Here is a 15,277-nt window from a genome sequence, read left to right on the forward strand (position 1 = left end):
TTTAAAGGGCTTAAGAATATGCATACTTGAGCATACATTTTTGCTCTTTGCATGATATTAGTAGAGATTTCTGAAATTTGAAGTGGTGTAATCAAAGAAACAGTTCTGATGGTAGTTACTGCAAGTTTCAGATCTGTGGAGATCGTAGAAATTATAAAATTAATTAGTTCTAATTTGAACCAGGTTAAAAAACTCCAGTCAACTGATAATGTCTACTGCAATTCAACAAATATATATGACTGTTGTTGTTATTTGGTTTTTAAGAGCATTAGCAACTAAGGCCATATCACTCCAGGGATGTGCAGTGGTCATTCCCTGACCTTTCCGCATCCTCCGTATTTGGTGGTCACGGGCTCGAACACTGGTCTAATCAAGAAGCGTGTGCTATGCACTACTGCTCCTGCCCACCTGGCTACAGAGACGCCATATATGACTGCATTATGGTCATTGCAAGGGCAAAGTTTGTTGGTTCTTTACTGTTTACCTCATTTGAGGAGAGTTAGTTTATGACCAAGTATTAGCCCTAAAAAAATGAATGCCTTGCTGTTGTCCATGTAACAAAAAAAAAAAAAAAAAAAAAACACGAAAGGGCACAACAGTTCTCCCAAATTCATATAATCTCAAAAACGCAAAATAACATTAGCTATTTTATAATTTTGAAAATAAAGACTTTATACCATTACATTTTTATGTATTTTTATTTTATTGCATAAAATAATATACAGATGAAAATCTTTGGTTACCTAATAAATTTTTCAGCATCAAACAGTATTATCAGTTGATACAGCAGTACTCTGCTTCTCAGTTGAGAAAGCCTGTTGTTCATCTGATTTCAAATATGTGTTAAGAGTTTACAAGCAGAACGTCACATTCAGCATTCTATCGACACATGCAGAAACAAATGCCATCCAACATAACACTGAAAACACTAGTCGAGGCAGTCACAGAAATACACTGGTTACAAATCCAGTGTGTTAGTCATCAGTATGTTACACAATCTTAAACTTAAAGTTAAATTTTGAATTTTAAAACAATTTCAAATAATTGATCTAGACAGAACTGTAGTTTTTTTATCATTTTTTATTATTTTTTTTATTTTTAACAATACCAACATCGATTTGTCTGAAGTGTAAATGTTATTCAGAAATCTAATTAAGCTTTTTTACTTTCTCATGCAAAATGTCTATTTGAATCTCATTTAACTCATTTAAGTTACCACAAAATCACTTATAGTGATTCTTAGGATTTCAAGCCTGCATTAATTTGGGACAACCCAGTCACTGAACAGCTAGTCACACCTTATAAAATTTACAAATACTCTTACACATCTTTCTTGAGTAAGGGAATGCAATTGACTGTCTTCAACCAGTTACCAATCAGAGATGTTCACTGCAAACATACTGCCCAACTTCTCTCATTGTTATTTATTGTGTTATCTTTTATCACATTATTTATTACAGGAGAGAGGTGACAGCCGTAAGCTGAAAATCTTGTAAATGCCGGATTAGGTCTTCACCTGGTAAGTTTGAGTATACTCAAATGATAAACAAATACTGAACCAATCTAAAATAAATCTTCCTCCTATACCTGTAAAACATTACAGTATTATCTATCAATTCAAAGGAAATCAGGAGTGATCTTGCACCAGAATGGACTATTAAATCACCCAGCCTGAAGTACCTGTAGTATGATAAAACTTTGTTCTTATTACACCTCCATCTTCATAGATGGAGATGGAGGCATAATAAGAACAAAGAGATTTGCCTTCTCACATGAATAACTCATGTGAGAAGGCAAATATCTTTTACTCAGGAGAGTGCATACCTTGTTGGGTCCATACAAAAAAGAACCACAGTAGTCTGAGCAATAAGCTAAAGTTTCTATTATATTGTTTACTTCGTATATGTATGTATGTATGTATGTGCTTGTGTTACTGATAAACATTTGTAATATATAATATCATAAGAATGTAATTTAACTCACCTCCTTTAATGCAGCTGATTGTTCTGATAACTTTCTACTATATTCTTTAAGGCAATTCTCTAGAATCATGATCACTGTTTGTGGAGTTTCAAGTTCATGTATATAACAGGATGAATAAGTGTATAACAAATTCCTCACAGATGACAATACAAAATCGAGAGTTTTATTCTTTTCAGTATATGAGGTTTTCTGAAAAAGCAAATTACAAGCAATAAAAATCTGAGCAATAGATTTTTTACTACGTAAAAAACTGAAAATATGTAAATAGTAGTAGTAATAGTGGCATGTGATGCAAGAAAGCAAGTGTATGAGCTTATGCAGCATCAGCCAAAAAAAAAAAAAAAAAAAAAATCACACCATTCCCTCCAAATGCCTGTCCAGTTCCTCCTTAAATTTATTTAACCTATCAACTTCCACAACGACAGCTGGAAGTTTGTTCCAGCAATTAACCACCCGCTGCCTAAAGGCAAATTTCTGCACATCTGTTCTACATCTTTCTTTTCTTAATTTGAATTTATGCCCCCTTAGGTTTGTAATCTGAACAAGTGGAAGGATCCCATCAGAATTCAGCATGCTCAACCCATTCAAGGCCTTATACACCTCAATCAGATCACCGCACAGGTGCCTAGTCTCCAGCCACTGCAATTTGCAGAACTTAAGCCTCTCTTGGTAAGAGGATCCTTTCATTCCCCTCACCAATCTTGTTGCCCTTCTCTGTACACGCTCAAGCAAATCTACATCCTTCCTAAAATGAGGCCTCCAGACCTGTACGCAGTACTCAAGGTATGGCCTGACCATTGCCTTATAAAGAGGGACAAATCACCTCCTTTTCCCTGCTAGCAAAATTACTATATCATTGACAAAACCCCACGATCTGCCCTGGCAGCCTGTCTGCATTGCTCAGAAAACTTCATATCTGACTGCACAATTACTCCCAGGTCTTTTTCATTTTCTACCACCTTAAGTGTAGTACCACACAGTTGGTATGTTTCTCTGGGGTTACTTCTACCCATATGCAGTACTTTGCATTTGTCAAGGTTAAACTTCAGTTGCCACTTCTCAGCCCATCTTCCCAAAATTTCTAGATCCTGTTGCAATAGCATACTGCCATTAACAACCCTGTCAACCTTTGTACCATCTGCAAACTTCGACACTAAGCCTGATATACCTTCATCGATATCATTGATAAATATACAAAACAACAGTGGACCTAACACCGAAATCTGTGGGACTCCACTAATAACATTAGTCCATGAAGAGCAGCACCCATTGATTACCACCCTCTGTTTTCTCCCACTCAACCATCCTTTTATCCACTGTAGCAACTTAACCTTAATACCATTCTGCTCCAATTTGTACAATAGTCTTCCATGCGCAACAGTGTCAAAAGCTTTCCTGAAATCCAAATATATGATATCAAAATTATTTTTTGCATCCAGTTCCTTTGTAAGCACATCATAATATCCTATCAAATTTGTCAGACAAGACTTTTCCTTAACAAACCCATGCTGTGTCTGAATTATTGCTGCAGTCTTGTCTAGATGATCCTGCAATGCATCTTTAACCAGTGACTCCATTATTTTACCGGACAGAAGTTAAACTAACTGGTCTGTAATTACTCGTGTCACCCTTCGATCACCCCCCCCCCTTGTGAATTAGGGATACATTTGCACATCTCCAGTCCGTGAGGACCTCCCTGAGTCCAAGGATGCTATCATAATTATGGCTAAGGGTTTATTTAGTTGCTTTGCCGCCTCCTTTAATATAACTGGATAGATCCAATTCACCCCAGGTGCCTTTCTTATGTTTAACTTCAACAATTTCTCCTCCACTTTGCTCTCAGTTATTACAAAATCATTGTTTGTTTGTTTGTTTGTTTGTTTCAGAGTTTAATGGTGCATTAGCATACAAAATCATTAAGCACCCTGCTAAATTTGATAACCTTCTGCTATTTTCAAACCTTAATAACTCCTCATGTGTGAATGTAGATGCAAAATACTCATTCAGTTTGTTTGCTATCTGAGTAGGATCATCAACAGTCGAACCATCAATATTAAGTGGACCAATCAGATTCATCCCCTTCCTTTTAGAGTTTATATAAGTAAAGAAATCAAATAAGTTAACCAGAGAAATGAAGGCAATATAATATAATATGAGATTAATGTGTTTGATCATATTATTATAAATTATATAAAATAAAATATAAATATGAGTATATATTTATAAAATCTGACACAAACTTGAAATAAATTTCAACTTTTCACAAATTCAATTGTATACTTTTAAGCTTTTTTTTTTTTTTTTCTTCCTTCTCAACTGACTGGCTCAACATTAGCATGATTGTTCTTTCAACTTTTTTTTATGACCGAATTCAAAAGTGAGTTCCACATAGTGATAGGCATAACTGAATGATTTCCATAATCTACTTATTAATAATCAATTATTTCAATAAATAAAATAATTGAAATTGCAAATCACTCAATTATGAGATCAAAAACAGCACAAGTCAAAAAAAAAAAAAAAAAAAAAGGCAGTGGAAGGGTTCAAACTGACAATCAAAATTAAAGCTTAAGTCCGGCAATGTCTTATGTAACTTGGACAATCATCTCTCTCTCTCTCTCTCTCTCTCTCTCTCTCTCTCTCTCTTGTAGACAATAATAGATTACTGCATATAAATAACTTCGAAAATAAGAGGAGGAGATCACACCTGTTGACCTCAGTTCAAATTGATAATCTGTCTGTAACTGAGATCCAGAAGTTGATAAAATCAAAATAAGTGATAAATAAAGAGGTTATTACTGCATCAACAATAACAGAAATTTTATTCACAATTTTTTTTTTAAATTTTGATTTGATATTTGCAAATTTTACTCTAGTATTCAGCAATAGTCAAAATAAGAACTAACTGTTTTAAAACATTCATGTAGAAAGTTTATTTTTTCGAAATTTCAGTACTCCACAAAAAAAACTCACTCCACAGGGACTGCCTGCTATCAGAAATTCATTACTGCAGGCCCATCCATATTCGGCAAATTCACTTGTGAAAGGATTAAATATTAATACTGGCAAGTGACACAAGGAAACAAGCTTATACAGAATCAGCCAAAAAAAACTATCCAACTCATTTGTCCATCACCTCTAACAATCTGTCTAATTCTTCCTTAAATTAAACTATGCACTTCCACAGTTCCAGATGGAAACTTGTTCCAACAATCAATTATTCTCTTTGGCTGAAAGCAAAGTTTTGCATATCTATCCTGCAACCATCCTTTTCTGATTTAAATCTGTACCCTCTTGTGTGCATCATGAGAAAGTATACTTTTACCTAACACTGGTTCCACCTGTACCTTTTTTATTTCTGAAAAAATTCTGGTATTTTTTAATTCCATTTGGGATAAACCCATGTTACCTTCTAGTAATTGATTTCAATTATTATTTTTATTTTTTAATGAAAAATAAATTTAAAAAATGTTGCATTTTAAAAAAAACTTTCATTAATTCTGCTGAAAAAAAGTTATAATCATAAAACATACACATGACATTATCAGTCCCAATTTTTTTGCTTTGCATGCAGAAATGTGTTTAGTTTGCATGCAGCAAACCAAACACATACATGCATTTCTGCTTGTCCATTATGCACATAAAAAGTAACACATTAGATAATATTAGTCACCTCCTAAATCAAAGTTTATAAAACCATTCAATGTGCAAAATTACAAAAATGACATACAAGCATGTATTTCTACTTAAATATTATTATGTATACAGGTAAAATAAAAAATAATAAACTTTCTGTTTATACTCCGGAACGACCAAATGGTCAGAGGAGTTCACAAGATAGACAGATTACAAGAAACAGTATACAGCAAGCACCGTATTCAGCAGTCACGGGCTTGAACCCCGGTCATTCAAGACGTGTACTTATGCACCCGCGCGCCTGACCACTAGGCTACGGAGTAGTTCTCGACTTGACAAGTTAATCTGTTCCTACGTGCACTCGTAAAGCAGGAATTTATTTCCCATAGACAAATCGTTAAAAACAGCGGCTAAGTTATCAACAATGAAATTTGATCACAGTAATGCTAAATAAAGGTCAACAAAACAACAATTGTTTTGTTGACCTTTATTCAGCAAAAATTTATCCAAAGAAATAAAAACATAGCCTTTAAAATCAAGCAAAGTATAATAACAAAGAAATTAGTTATGTCATACAAATGTTAAAGAATGTTTATTCATCATTGACTGATGATAATGAAGAATAATGAGATCATGTTTGCTTATGATCTCATACATTGTTTCCAATGTTATTCCTCTGCTTTTCTTTTTATTAACATCACTCTCTCTATAGTATTACTTCTTTTTGGCATACTGCACAGTATTAATAAGGGCGATAAAGTTGAAATACAAGACAGTGAAAATGAAGAGCAACATAAATACTCTTTGTAATATCAGTGTGGTAACTACTTTAAGTTATTTAAGTCAGTGAGATGCTCTTGTCTGCTTGAACAAACAAATGCACGTAAAGTAGTACCCTTAGCTATACAATATTACAGTAGTAACGTAGTATTGTATTGCTATGGTACTACTGCCCTGGAAAGATTGTGCAAGGCTCAAGGGGTAGAATTTTTTTTCAGCCTGGAGTGTACTTATTAACAGGAGAGACTGCTTCTACAGGGATGGGATACACTTAAATAGAAAGGGTGCAAGAATATTTGCTGATGCTATCGAGGCAGTGTTAGGTGGGTCGGAAAACTGCTAGCTTGGGGGGATACAAAGACTAATAGATTAACAGATGCCACTGGCAGAGGTGAAAGTGATTCTTGCACTGCTTCTATTGGAATGAGCAGAAGCCTGAAAACCAAGATGCAGGATATTTAAGAGACTGCTGGGAGTCATTGCAGTACAAGTAAACACGTGGGTTGTGTAAGGGTAGCTAAGAATAGAAACAGGTGCATGTATACTTGCGTGTACACCAATACTAGGAGTTGGGTAAATAAATTTGATGAATTTGAGGTATTGCTCAAAGCATCAAAGGCGGATATTGTTGGGTTATCAGAGACGTGGTGTCACACAGATATAAGGAATGCAGAATTGGAATTTGGGGAGTACAATGTCTACAGAAAGGATAGACAGGATAGGAAGGGAGAAGGGTTTATGCTATTAGTTAAGAAATACATAAAATCCAAGGAAGTGAAGCCAGTCGACATCACTGGACAGTGCAGTGTCGAGTCAGTTTGGTGTGACATAAGCATTGGGAGATAAAAACTGAGAGTAGGAGTGTATTATAGGTCTAATGACTCTGATGAGTATAAAAACAAACTGTACAGGGAAATAGTTAGGAAATAGAGTGGGCCAGTACATCAGAGAGTCTTATAATGGCGGATTTTAATTTTCTAGATATTGACTGGAATTTGTGGGTTGGTCACTCACACACTAGCAAGGCTTTTGTGGATTTATTGGATGATTGTTTTCTACATCAACATGTTTGGGAGGCAAATAGAGGGAGTAATACTCTTGATCTGATTATCAGTAGTGATTCTTCATGCATTAAGAATCTGCAGATAAAGGAACCACTAGGTGGCAGTGATCAGTGTGCTGAAGTTGGATTTACTCAAAGAGTAAATCCAACTTCAGCACACTGATCACTGCACACTGATAACTACCATCTAGGGTTAAGGGAAGGGTTTTTGCTTTCGTAAAGGTGACTAAGGTGGTCTGAGACAGTATTTAAATTCTATACGGTGGGACCAACTGATGATGTTACCAACAGCAAATTGAAAATGGGAAGCATTCAAAGAATTTATCGTGGAAGCTACTAGGCTCTACATACAAACTAAGAAATATTGTTCAAGGTTTAGGCCTAAATGGATGTCAGATTAACTAATGAGACATGTGGCAGAGAAGAAAAATGCATAGGATACATATAAATTAATGGGCGACATGGAAGCCTATGATAGATATAAGCTGGTCTGTAACCAAGCACACAAAGGAGATTAGGCAGGCAAAGGCAGATTATGAGAAATCCTTGTAATAACTGAGAGGAAAGTGATAAACATAAAAAAGGCACCCACGGTAAACAGGATCTATCCAGTTATATTAAAGGAGGCAGCAAAGGAAGTAAGCAAACCCTTACCCATAATTATGAGAGCTTCTTTGGACTCAGGGGAAGTACCCATGGACTGGAGATGTGCAAATGTGACCCCAATTCACAAAGGAGGATCAAAGGGCAACACAAGTAATTATAGACCTGTTAGTTTAACTTCTGTTCCAGGAAAATTAATGGAGGCACTGGTTAAAGAAGCACTGCAGGATCATCTAGACAAGACTTCAGTTATGGCTCGGACACAGCATGGTTTTGGTAAGGAAAGTCTTGCCTGACCAATTTGATTGGATACTATGATGTAGTCACAAAAGAGCTGGATGCAGGGAATAACTTTGATATTATATACTTGGATCTTAGAAAGGTTTTTGATACTGTTGCACATGGAAGACTGCTGCACAAATTGAAGCAGTGTGGCATTGGAGGCAAATTGCTGCTATGGATAAAGTGATGGTTCAGTGGTAGAAGACGGACTGTGGTAATCAATGGACACTGCTCATCGTGGAATAACGTTATTAGTGGAGTCCCTCAGGGTTCAGTATTTTGTCCATTGTTGGTTTCTGTATTTATAAATGATATTGATGATGGTATATCAAGCTTAATGTCCAAGTTTGCAGACGATATGAATGTTGGCAGGGTTGGTAAGGACACTAATGACAGTATGCTGCTGCAACAGGATCTATAAACGTTGAGCAGATGCTGAGAGATCGCAAATGAAGTTTAACATTGACAAATGTAAAGTACTACATATGGGAAGCAGCAACCCCAGAATGACATATCAACTGTGTTACTACACTGACAGTGGTAAACAATGAAAAGGGCCTGGCGGTAATTGTGCAGGCAGATATGAAGTTTTCTGAGCAGTACAGACGGTCTGCAAGAGTAGCTCATAGTGTCTCGTCAATGATATACAGGAATTTTTTAAGCAGGGATAATGAGGTGATTCTCCCCTTATATAAGGCAATGGTCAGGCCACACCTTGAGTACTGTATACAGGTCTGGAGGCCTCATTTTAAGAAGGATGTAGAGCTGTTGGAACGAGTAAAGAGAAGGGCAACAAGATTAGTGAATGGAACAAAGGGTTGATCTTATGAAGAAAGGCTTAAATTTTGCAAATTACAGTGTCTGGAGACTAGGCACCTGCGAGGTGATCTGACTGAGGTGTATAAAGCCTTGAATGGTTTGAGCATGCTCAATGCCAATGGAATTTTTCCTCTTGCTCAGAATAATCATTTGAGAGGGCATAAATTCAAATTGAGGAAAGTCAGATGTAGGATAGATGTGCAGAAGTTTGCCTTTAGCCAGTGGTTGGTGGAACAGACTTCCATCCTTTGTTGTGGAAGTTGATAGCCTAAATAAATTTAAGGCTGAGCTGGGCAGGTACTTGGAACAAACAGAGGGGTGAAATGGGAGAGTGTTTTTTTTTTTTTTTTGGCTGATGCTGCATAAGCTTGCTTTCTTGCATCATATGCCTCTACTAATGCTAAAGAAACTAATACCAGATGCCTGTGATGTAAGAAGCTGAAAATAAACACCGAAAGAATTACGAAAAAGTACATATTAATGTGTAGTAAATAGTTAAAGCAGGAAAATATACAATTAAATCGATTCGTATAACTGAAGCCAAAGAAGCAACACATTAGAAAGAATGCATGGAACTCATAATAATTTACAGTGAAAAGTGGACTTAAAAGAAAGCTACAAAAAGAGAATAGAATTAGTGACCTCTTTAGTCGCTTTTGACAAAATGTGTGTAAAGATACACAAGTGAAACAAAGGCAAGGAGCAAGCAACACATAACAGAAATTATACCAACAAGAAAGCATATAGTGCAAATAGATGGCCGGAAGATACATTCAGAATGACGAAATTCTAAGCCTTTAATAGATTGAGTAAGCTGAATGTTAATGAACAAGGGGCATAAATTCAAGTTGAGGAAGGATGGTTGCCGGATATGCGCAGAAGTTTGCCTTCAGCCAGTGGGTGGTATAGGCTTCCATCTGTTGTTGTGAAAGTGGATGGGTTGAATAAATTCAAGGAAGAACTAGACAAATTCTTGGAAGGTATGGATGGGTGAACTATATAAGTTGGCTTTCTTGCATCACTTGCCATTACTACTGCTGCTACTACTACTATTAAACTGTCGAGGAAATTTGTAAAATTTTTGTAATAATAACAGGTGCTATACAGCAGGGCGTGTCAGTAAGGAGCAACAATTAATGATGTCACCAACACTGTCAGATTTTAAGGGTGATAAAGAGAGCATTATAATTCTTGTGGGTCCTAATGATATTAATCACACACAAATTGATGATCTGTTGGAAAAATAGAGAACCATTCTGAAAAAAATTTTTGCAAATTAGGTCAGAATTGTATGTGTCTGCAATTTTGCACAGGCATGAGAGGAGGGACTATGTGTTGAAAGCCTTTTGGAATTAAGGTAACTAAGAGTAAGAACAAGTGCATGTATACTAGCACATACACCAATGCTTGTTCTTACTCTTAGTTAGGTGTGAAGTGCTAGTCAAGACGTCAAACGTAAACATTGTTGGGACATCAGAGACGTGGTATCACTCAGATCTAAGGTATGAAGAATTTAAATATGGGGAGTACAATGTATACAGAAAAGATAGACAGGACATAAAGGGGGAGGTTTATCACTTAGTTAAGAAGCACATAAAATCCAAATCCATTACATACAGTTGACATGAGTGGCTGGTGCAATGTTGAGTCAATTTGGTGAGACAAAACCACTGAAAAAGCAAAAATGAGAGTAATAGGCCCAATGACTCTAATGAGTACAATGAAGGTCTGCACAGAGAAATAGCATGGGCCAGTATATCAGAATGTCTTATAATGGAAGATTTTAATCTTCCAGATATTGACTGAAATTTGTAGGTTTTTCACTCACAGACTGGCAAGATGTTTGTGGATTTAATGGATGACTGTTTTTTACAGTGGCATGTTAGAGAATCAACAAGAGGGAGTAATACTCCTCATTTGATTATTCATGCATTAAGAATTTGCAGATAAAAGCACCACTAGATGGCAGTAATCACAGTGTATTGATTTGGAATTTACATAAAGATGAAACTACCATCAGAGGTAATGGAAGGGTTTTTGATTTTGTTAAGAAGTTTTTAAATTCCCCACAGTGGAACCAACTGATGATGTTACCATCAGCAAATTCTAAATGGGAAGCATTCAAGGAATTAATCATAGAAGCTACTAGGCTTTTCATACCAACTAAGAAATACGACTAAGGTAAAGAAAGCCAACACGAGAACCACAGGAAACCTACCAAGCAAACTCGTTTCCTGCTACTGTTTCTCCCTAAATTCTTAGTAAACAGATGGTGCATGTTATCAGTGGTGGCAGTAGAAGTCAATAACGATGTATTGATTAGTTTTTTTCTCATTATTAAAAGTAGATTATTGGAGTTCATGAGTGGGCTGAAATTTACTTACGGGTACACCCTCCCGACTGCCTCAGTCTTAGGGTGTTGATCCCTCCCTTCTCACTGTTTTAAAATAGGAAAATAACTCTTACTGCCACTACCGATAACACGCACCGTCTGTAGAAGTTGTTTTCCTAATTTAAAATAGTGGGAAGGAGAGGATAAACACCCTAAATTGAGGCAGTGTGGAGGATGTACCCTTAAGTAAATTTCAGCCACGAAGGCATTAACATTCATGAATTCCAATAATCTGCTTTTAATAATAACTAATCAATAAAAAATATTGATTACGTAAAAACTAATCAATACATCATTATTGACTTCTGTGGCCACTACCGAGAACCCACACCATCTGTTTACCGAGAATGCAGGGAGAAACTGCGGTAGCAGGAAACAAGTTTACCAAGTAAGTTTCCCTTGATTCTCGCATTGGCTTTCTCTACCTTCACCAGAAATACTTTTCAGTGTTTATGCCTAAATGGATGTCGAACTGATGAGACTCGTGGTGGAGAAGGAAAGTGCATGAGATGCATATAAATTATCAAGAGAGACACAGAAGCGTATGGTAGATAAAAACTAGTCTGTAATCATCACAGAGGAGGTAAGGCAAGTGAAGGCAGAGTACGAGAAATATTTGGCAAAGAGTGCAAAGAAAAACAGTAAAGAATTCTTTACTTATGTAAATACCAGAAGGAAAGAGATAAATCAAATTGGTCCACTTGATATCAATGGTTCAACTGTCAATGATCCTTTCATGTGATAACAAATTGAATAGCATTTTACATCTATATTCACAGATGAGGAATTCTTTAGAGGATGCCAATAGTTTAGCAAACTCTAACAGACAGATAAATGATTTTGTAATAACTGAGAGAAAAGTGGAAGAGAAATTGTTGAAATTAAACAATAGAAAGATACTTGGGGTGGATGGAATCTAAACAATTATATTAAGTGAGGCAGAAAGGGAAGTAAGCAAACCTTAGCCATAATTAGGAGAGTACCCTTGGATTCTGGGGAGGTCCCCACAGACTGGAGATATGTGAATGTAATACCAATTCACAATGGGGAATCAAAGAGCGACATGATTAATTACAGACTTCTTAGTTTAAATTATGTTTCAGGGAAAATAATGGAGTCACTGGTAAAAAAAAATTAATACAGGGTTATCTAGTCAAGGCTGCAATTATACTTCTAATGCAGCATGGGTTTCTATTAAGGGGGAAATCTTGTATGACCAATTTGATTGGATGCTAAAATATGGTCACAAAAGAACTGGATGCAAAAAGTAATTTTAATATCATATACTTGGATTTCAGAAAAGCTTTTGATACTGCTGCATATATCAAAGACTGCTGTGGAAATTGGGACAGTATGGCATAAAGTGCAATTTGCTGCTACGGATAAAAGGATGGTTCAGTGTTGAGAAGACAGAGATTGGTAATCAATGGGCACTGCTCATCATGGATTAAATGTTATTAGTGGAGTCTACTGGGGTTCGGTGTTCAGACCATTATTGTTTTCTATATTTATCAATGATATGATATAGGAATATACGATATGATATAGGAATTATATGGCAATTTTGCTAGCAGGACAGGGAGGTGATTATCCCGTTGTACAAGGCAATGGTCAGGCCACACCTAGAGTACTGTGTACAGGTCTCGAGGCCTCACTTTAGGAAAAATGTAGAGTTGATAGAACGAGTACAAAGAAGGGCAACAAGATTATTGGTGAGGGGAACAAAGCGGTGCTCTATCAAGAAAGACTTAAATTCTGCAAATTGCAGCACCTGGAGAGTAGGCACCTGCGGGGTGATCTGATTCAGGCATATAAGGCCTTGAATGCGTTGAGCAAGCTGAATGCTGATGGGATTCTTCCTCTTGTTCAGATTAAGAACCTGAGAGGGCATAGATTCAAATTCAGGAAAGATAGTTGTAGAACAGATGTGCAGAAATTTGCTTTTAGCCAGTGGGTGGTTGACTGGTGGAACAGACTTCCATCTTTTGTTGTGGAAGTTGATAGGTTAAATAAATTTAAGGAGGAACTGGACAAATATTTAGATGGGATTGTTTTGTAATTTTCTTTTTTTTTTTTTTTTGGCTGATGCTGCATAACTCCTACGATAGCTTTCTTGCATCACATGCCACTGCTACTACTATAATCAGGAATCCAACATCCTACTATATTTTGGTATTTAGCATTAGTAGAGGCATTTGATGCAAGAAAGCAAGCTTATGCAGCATCAGCCAAAAAAAAAAAAAAATAATAAAATAAATAAATAAAAATAACCACTTCCACTTTACCCCTCTGTTCGTTAGAAATACCTGTCCAGCTGAGCCTTAAACTTATTTAGGCTATCAACTTCCACGACAAGGGATGGAAGTCTGTTCCACCCACCAACCACCCGCTGGCTAAAGGCAAATTTCCGCACGTCTATCCTACATCTGTCTTTCCTCAATTTGAATTTATGCCCTCTCAGGTGATTATTCTGAGCAAGAGGAAGAATCCCATCAGCATTGAGCATGCTCAAATCATTCAAGGCTTTATACACCTCTATCGGATCACCTCACCAGTGGGTGCCTAGTCTGCCTCCAGACACTGTAATTTGCAAAACTTAAGCCTTTCTTCATAAGAACAACCCTTTGTTCCATTCACTAATCTTGTTACCCTTCTCTGCACTCATTCCAGGCTTTACATCCTTCTTGAAATGAGGCCTCCAGACCTGTAAACAGTACTCAAGGTGTGGCCTGACCATTGCCTTATACAAGGGAATAATCACCTCCTTATCCCTGCTAGAAAAATTCCTATATATCATTGACAATACACCATGAGCTATTCTTGCAGCTCGTCTGCACTGCTCAGAGAACTTCATATCTGCCTGCACAACCACCCCCAGGTCCCTTTCATTCTCTACCACTGTCAGTGTAGTACCACAGATTTGATACGTTGCTCTGGGGTTGCTGTTTCCCATATGTAGTACTTTACATTTGTCAATGTTAAACTTCATTTCCCACCTCTCAGCCCATCTGCTGAACCTTTCCAGATCCTGTTGCAGCAGCATAGTGTCAGTAGTGTCCTTGACAACCCTGCTAACCTTCGTATCGTCTGCAAACTTGGACATTAAGCTTGATATACCATTATCAATATCATTTATAAATACAGAAAACAATAATGGACCCAACACCGAACCCTGAGGGACTCCACTAATAACATTAGTCCAAGATGAGCAGTGTCCATTGATTACCACTCTGTCTTCTCCCCCTCAACCACCCCTTTATCCATAGCAGCAATTTGCCTCCAATGCCTCACTGCTCCAATTTGTGCAGCAGTCTTCCATGTGCAACAGTATCAAAAGCCTTTCTAAGATCCAAGTATATAATATCAAAGTTATTCCCTGCATCCAGTTCTTTTGTGACTGCATCATAGTATCCAATCAAATTGGTCAGGCAAGACTTCCCTTTAACAAAACCATGCTGTGTCCGAGCTATAACTGAAGTCTTGTCTAGATGATCCTGCAGTGCTTCTTTAACCAGTGCCTCCATTAATTTTCCGGGAACAGAAGTTAAACTCACAGGTCTTTAATTACTTGTGTCAGCCTTTGATCCTCCTTTGTGAATTGGGGTCATTTGCCTCCGTAGCCGAGTGGGCAGGAGCGGGAGTGCAGTAGCACACGCTCTTTGAATTAGACTGGGGTTCAAGCCCCTGACTGCTGAATACGGTCGATTATGCCAACCCGC

General features: G+C 37.0%; 1 protein-coding gene across 3 annotated transcripts in view; it reads right to left on the minus strand.

Annotated features, from left to right (window-relative positions):
- Positions 1-15,277, minus strand: part of LOC150082003 (uncharacterized) — a 422,573-nt gene that overhangs the window by 405,888 nt on the left and 1,408 nt on the right. For all 3 annotated transcript variants that reach the window (XM_090379050.1, XM_090379049.1, XM_090379051.1), the window contains exon 2: positions 1,984-2,172. In XM_090379050.1, the coding sequence (XP_090235176.1) occupies positions 1,984-2,172 (189 nt within the window). The remainder of the gene's footprint in view (positions 1-1,983; positions 2,173-15,277) is intronic.

The sequence above is a fragment of the Mastigoproctus giganteus genome, chromosome 8, assembly GCF_048544385.1.
Source record: "Mastigoproctus giganteus isolate SK-2022 chromosome 8, ASM4854438v1, whole genome shotgun sequence".
Classification (NCBI taxonomy): domain Eukaryota; kingdom Metazoa; phylum Arthropoda; class Arachnida; order Uropygi; family Thelyphonidae; genus Mastigoproctus; species Mastigoproctus giganteus.